Here is a 6,383-nt window from a genome sequence, read left to right on the forward strand (position 1 = left end):
GGATTTTGGCAAATTGTAGAGAGAAAATTAATGAACGGGAAAACTAAGAGAGTCGAGATCGAGAAGTGAGATATTTTGGTCCTGGCAATTGTGTGGGTTTCTGTTGTGCGTGGAGTGTGTTAACGTTTGTGGTTCTCTATTTGTTTTATTAATTTAATAGAATACGGTATATTTTTTTTTTCATAGGCTTTAGTGACCGAGTTAACAAGAAGTAGCTTAGCCATTTTTATTTTTATTTTGGGCTTTAGTGACCAAATCAAAAATAGATCACTAAAGCCCAAATATTTGGTCACTAATAATCAAAATTTAGGAGGCAAAATGAATTTTTTTGGAGCCCAACCATTTAGGGATGAACCAATATATTTGGTCACTAAATCTACATGTTTAGTGACGAATTTCACATTCATCACTAAAAATTTCATCACTATAGCCAATATTTCTTGTAGTGTCGAGTGAGAAACTAAAACATGAACGGTTCGGATCGTTAAAAGCACGATTGAGATGTGAGCTTCTACATATAAATACACTTGGAAAAAAGTATAATTCTAATAACTTTCCCGTTGAAACCTTGTCGTTTCCATAATTGTGAGGATTACAACGTAATTTCAACAATCTGAGCCGTTCATTTTCTATGTTCATATTCAAAGATCATCCTTACCAAAAATCGGCCAAATCGGAATTCATTTACCCATTTGATTATCATTAGAAAAACCACGATCGTTCATAAGTTGGACCACCGTTACCTAACTTTTACATCTTCGATTGAGCTAATTTTTTGCAGGGATGATATTTGAGTGGAGAACTAAAAAATGAACGGTTCGAATCGTTGAAAATACAATTGCATCGTATGTTTATAAAACATATGTAATAAAAACTCTAAAACTCAAACCAAACCCCAAATAATCCATCTAAATATTTAATACAAAACTTGAGATTCCTTATATATTAAATTATTAATACATTATATTAATTATATAAAAATTATATAAAACCTAATTTATTGGAGTAAACAAACGAAAAACCTAATAAATATGTTATGATTTACAAACTAGGGGTGGGCATTTGAAACCGAAATACCGAAACTGAACCCGTACCATTCCGTACCGTGTCAATTTTGTGCTGGAAAAAAATACCGATTGCATACCGTACCGATTCAAAATCGGTATGGTATCGGTATAAAACTTTCAATATCGTAATATACCGTACCGTACCGAATTATATTTAATTTAATTATTTAATATTCTTTTAATTAGGTGTGGCCATATTAGTGGCTATTTGGGCAAGTCTATAGACTATAGTAGACTTGCCCACAGCGAATTCTCAATCCCCTATTCTAGTATTCCCCACTCCCCAGCAATATTTGGGCAAAAAAGTTAACTAACCTAATATGTAAGAATATTAAGTTTGACAATTACTAGCAAATGATTGACAATTAATATGTAATAATAAAAGTGCAAGGGATTGCCAGTATGTCTTTTTGGTCGTTAAATGTTGTTTTTTGACAAAAAAAAAAAGTTTAAAATGTTGGCACATACCGAAACTATACCGAATTCATAAAACACTGGTATGGTATGGTATTAGTTTTAAAAATGTCTATATCGTACCGAATAAAAATTTCGGTATGGTATCGGTATGGAGCTCATACCGTCTCATACCGTACCGTGCCCACCCCTATTACAAACTAAACAAATAAAATAGTCAGTTTAGTTGGTTGAAAGTTGAAGCTAGTTTTGTGAGGTCTCATTTTTTAATTAAAACATAGTCAAAATTATATATTTTTTTCATTGAAGATATATTTGTGTGTAAACGGGCTTCGGGAAGACCTAATTGGGCCGGACTTCAGATGGGTTGTTGGCTTCATGGAGATGGCCCAAGCTCAGCCCAAAAGACTTTTGGGCCAGGCCGGGCCGACCCAAATTTCGAACTAGATTGGACTTCGGGTCTTGGGTTTTTTGGTGAGCCCTACCCTAAAGTAAACCCATCCTTTTCTTTTCAATTTTTTTTTACTTTTTTATTTATTTCTCTCTCTCTCTCTCTCTCTCTCTCTCTCTCTCTCCGATTTATCACCGATTTTCTGGTCCGAGCCGCGATCGAAGAAGCCACAGCCGACGATTCCACGATTCCACGACCACCCACTGGAGATCCCAATTCTTGGATTTCCAACTCCTTTCAGGTATTTCGGACTCTTCTTCATTTTTCTTTGATCTGATTTTCCTTTTACAACTTGTTGGCAAGGAAAACACAATAAATTTTTTTCCTTTTTTGTTTTTTGGGTTCTGGGAAAGTGAAATTCTGCTCAATTATAGCAATAAGTTGCATTATCTCCTAGGTTCGAGCAAGGAGATATGGGAGAGGTGGTAGAAACCCCAGCGGAGCATCGAAGCTCGTTAGCAGCTCCACTGGTCTTCATGATCGTCGTCGCTTTCCAGTTCGTATCGAGGTGGCTTGAACAGTTAAAGAAGGTACCGCCACTCAACGTCTCTGGCTATCTGTTAGAATTGCTTCAACGATTTCTGATATGAGTTTAAGCAAATTTAGGGTAATTTTGGTGTGAACTCGTTCTCTTGGTCATGTATTTGATGCTTTTATTGGATTCATAGTCTGTGTTTTCGGATGTGTGAAACTTAATTTTGCGGTGTGTAAAGAAAATCTTCATTTGGATGATTTTGTTAATCTCAGAGAGGAGCAAAGAGTGCTACGGCAACGCAGCTGCGTAAAGAAATAAAAGAGCTTTTGAAAGAGGCAAGCTCATTGTCACAGTGAGTGATTCTTGTTAATTAAACTATATGTTTTCCCCAATTTAAATACATACTATATAAAAATAGGAGTTGGTGTTCAAATTAATTTTCTTCTTATGCAAATGGCATTTTAATGTTGTTTTTCTTGATTGCTCAGTATTCTTCTGAGGCTTGGACGTTCAAAGTTGTATCCATTAATTGTCAATAACATAATCAATTTCATTGAACCTTAAGCATATGATATCCATTGGATTTTTGTAGGGCTGGCAATAGCTCTTTTGTTATTTTTCTGCAATTGATACATAAAAAACTTCTTAAATTTTCTTATGATTGCTATCCTGGTCATATATTGCTACCCAGTTGACGCTATACTTATCATTGAAAAATAAAACAGCATTATGTTAAAGCTAAAAAAAATGTTGTCTAATTTCCTTTTTTTCCTCAAAACTTCTAGTTCACAAACTTGCTTGGTAAGAGCTCGTTTGATGAAGTTTTTAATTTTTTGTTTTTTTCTCTTCAAAAGAATTAAAGAGTGGTGGGAAGGAGAAGGGAGAAATGAGACACTGAAGAGAGATAGAGAAATTAGAAAGAGAGCAGGGGAATAGATAAAAGTAAAACTGAAGACTATTTAAAATTACTTTAGTTCCTAGTTTTCATTTTATAAACCACAAACCATTCTATATATTTCAATCACCTTTATCGGATCTCCTATCGCTGTTCTCTCCTCCTTTCTTTTCTATATTTAATTAAAAAAACTTCAAAAACAAAATGTTAACAGCAGGGTCTAAAGGATCTGTGATTTACTTGGTAATTTTATCACATACAAATCAAGGCATAGTTTTTGCAGTTACATGATTTTCTTATTTGTTGAATCCAGGCCATCAACATTTGCACAAGCTGCAAAACTTAGGAGGTTGGCAGCTGCTAAGGAGAAAGAACTTGGTAATTGTACTATTTGCAACCGCGGCCATTCAATTATGTTTGTATTTGGTTGTGTGTGTGTGTGTGTGTGTGTGTGTGTATATATATATATATACAGTTTTTCTCTAGGGCGGACGCTTCCGTATTTTTTTTTTGCAGATTCTCATTGCCGAGCGCTCGGTAATCAATTTTTTATAACAGCTGAGCGCTGCAACAAGCGCTCGACACCGCTTCCTCCACCGATTTTTGAGGGTACTTCTCCAACAGTTCACCTCATACCCTCTTAAGGTATAGAATGGGGCTTATGGAGGCTACATGTTAGGTTTTAACTACGGGATCTTCCTCCACTGATTTTTGAGGGTACTTCTCCAACAGTTCACCTCATACCCTCCTAAGGTATAAAATGGGGCTTGTGAAGGCTGTATGTTAGGTTTTAACTCCGGGATAAAATCCCAGAGTTAAAATCTAACATAAAGTCGACAAACCAGTGCCGAGCGCTCGGGAGAAGAAGAAAATGGCATTGCCGAGTGCTCGGCGACGCTACCGAGCACTCGGTGCTGGAAATCCGTGAAAAAAAAATTGTGGGTGTCCTCTCTAGAGAAGGACTGTTTATATATATATATATATGTTTAAATAAATATTATTAGTGTACATGCATTCATAAACACATGTATTTATATATCATTGCTTAAAGTAATTATTTGCAACATTCGGGGTTTCAAATTGTGTTTGCATGGCAGCAGTCACATGTGCTTAAGAGGGTGATGTTGTTAAACAACGGGTTTCATGATTAATAGAGTTTATATACTTGTTCATTTTCTTTAATTTGTAGGCGCCTGTATATATTCATTTTAATAACTCCAATAAATCTCAGTCAGAGAGACAAGTGGTTGATTATCTTGATGAGCCAACTTGCTTTTCTTTTAATTTTTAGCCTATGTTCTCATTTCCTATATGCTTATTATAAATCGTCCTGCATGCTGCCCATCATGAATCTGTGATGTGGAAAAGCATAAAGTGAGCTCAGAGAGATCATTGAACTTGATATATCTAGTTGTTGAGACATCTTTTTTCTAATTTTTTTTGTTTTCCTTCTTGTCCCCTCCTCCCCACCTTGTCCTTTTTTTTTTTTTTTTTTTCCCTTTATAGTTAGTATGAGTTGATTAAATTATATTTTTAAAGGGTATTTGTGGTAAGCCTTGCTTTATAATAGTAAAGATATGGTGCCACATTATGAATGGAAGATTGTAACACTTTTACTGGTCTTCCAGATCAAGAATTACATGGGAAGGAGATAAAGCATTCATTTGATTTGTATCTGAAAGTTTTGTTCATCTCAAAGGTAATTCTGGGTATATCAAGATTTTTGAGAAGTTCACTTTTTTCCTGAATTAAGGTTCTTAATAGATACAATGGCCAAAAAAAGGTTCTTAATAGATACACTTGGTTGTCCATTTAGGTCTTAATGTATCTTGTGCTGATTTGCTGGTTTTGGAGTGTTCCTGTTGCCTCCATATCGCAACAACTTGTGCAACCCTTTGGTAATGATTTCTTCTTGCATAATTACTTATTGAGTCCCCTCTTTCCCTCTTCCATTGCAAGAACTCTCGCTTTTTGTCACTTGATTTGATATCTGCTTACTACCATGCATATTTCTTTTTGTCATAGTGTGGTTGAGAGAGAGAGAGAGAGAGTAGCTATGATACTAATGGTAGGGGGAAGAAAAGACTCAGGCAGACTACCATTCAGACAGTAAAATAACTAAATTGATTGCAATTCTGATAACTATATATTGTTGCTTTGCAGGTAAGGTGATATCATGGAGGGCTGGAGGAGTATTAAACAAAAATGTTATGGTAAATAAAGTTGGAACACATTTTTTGACTGTTAGAATATATTTTTCCTCAATATAAATCTTATGTCAAAAGGTCTTTTAGGTGCTCCCTTAAGAAAAAATGTTGAAGTACGTATGCTTTTTTGGATTATTGTGAGCAACTAAATAATCTAAATAATGTCAGTCTCTTGTCACTTGTGTTACAACTTACTATATCTTCATTTCTGGTAAACTTGAAAGTCTCATCAGTATTAGAGATGCTCTTTTGATAAGTATGCAAAATATAACATCATACGGTTTTCGAATATGCTCCTGATTCTTCTCCTTGTGTGTTTGCAGGTAGGAATTATTCCTTGGTTGATATTGTCTACCAGGGTTAGCAAATTTATTTGTCGACTCTTCAAGTTCTATAGTTAAAATGATCTGTCAAGTTGTCATAACGATGGAAATGGGATTTTGTTTTTACTAGTAATCCACATTTTTGTAAAGAGTACTGCTAGTAGATCGAAACAAGATACTCTGATTAACATAAATCAAATCATTACATATTTACATACCAATCAAATTTCAGTCCTAGCAGAATACATCGAAATGATAACTCTAGGAATAAGATGGACGCTGGACTTGTAGTTAAAGCAATATAACATATTTAGTAACCACAAGAAGTGGGACGTACTAACTCTTACAATTGACTCTTTGCCTAAAATATATATGAAATAAGATATAAAAGTTGAATGTACTGAACTCCTGATAACAAATTGCTCCATAAAGATAAAAGAATATTGAAAAACTACATTGTCTCATACTCTTCTCACAATAGCTTAAATGCTCTATAAATTTGCTGCCCAGTGAAATAAATTAACCAGCCAAGTCCAGAAAGTATAAAAAGC

At 34.7% G+C, this 6,383-nt stretch overlaps 1 protein-coding gene across 1 annotated transcript; it reads left to right on the plus strand.

The window, feature by feature from the left end:
- The first annotated feature begins 2,052 nt into the window (after positions 1-2,052).
- LOC147277555 (protein GET1-like) lies at positions 2,053-6,058 on the plus strand. Its single transcript, XM_086254230.1, has 8 exons — positions 2,053-2,173; positions 2,330-2,462; positions 2,680-2,759; positions 3,616-3,680; positions 4,931-5,001; positions 5,119-5,200; positions 5,466-5,515; positions 5,833-6,058. The coding sequence occupies exons 2-8, from the start codon at positions 2,346-2,348 to the stop codon at positions 5,908-5,910; spliced, it is 543 nt and encodes a 180-aa protein (XP_086110356.1). The 5' UTR covers positions 2,053-2,173; positions 2,330-2,345; the 3' UTR covers positions 5,911-6,058.
- Positions 6,059-6,383: the final 325 nt, after the last annotated feature.

The sequence above is a fragment of the Dryas octopetala genome, chromosome 8 (assembly GCF_963921425.1).
Source record: "Dryas octopetala chromosome 8, drDryOcto1.1, whole genome shotgun sequence".
NCBI classification, from domain to species: Eukaryota; Viridiplantae; Streptophyta; class Magnoliopsida; order Rosales; family Rosaceae; genus Dryas; species Dryas octopetala.

What these genes read in the sequence shown, in the direction of transcription:
- LOC147277555 (XM_086254230.1), top strand. Translation starts at nt 2,346, where the DNA reads ATGGGAGAGGTGGTAGAAACCCCAGCGGAGCATCGAAGCTCGTTAGCA. An exon ending in GGCTTGAACAGTTAAAGAAG is followed by an intron (nt 2,463 to 2,679) that starts GTACCGCCACTC and finishes TGTTAATCTCAG; the next exon opens with AGAGGAGCAAAGAGTGCTAC. An exon ending in AAGTTTTGTTCATCTCAAAG is followed by an intron (nt 5,002 to 5,118) that starts GTAATTCTGGGT and finishes TTGTCCATTTAG; the next exon opens with GTCTTAATGTATCTTGTGCT.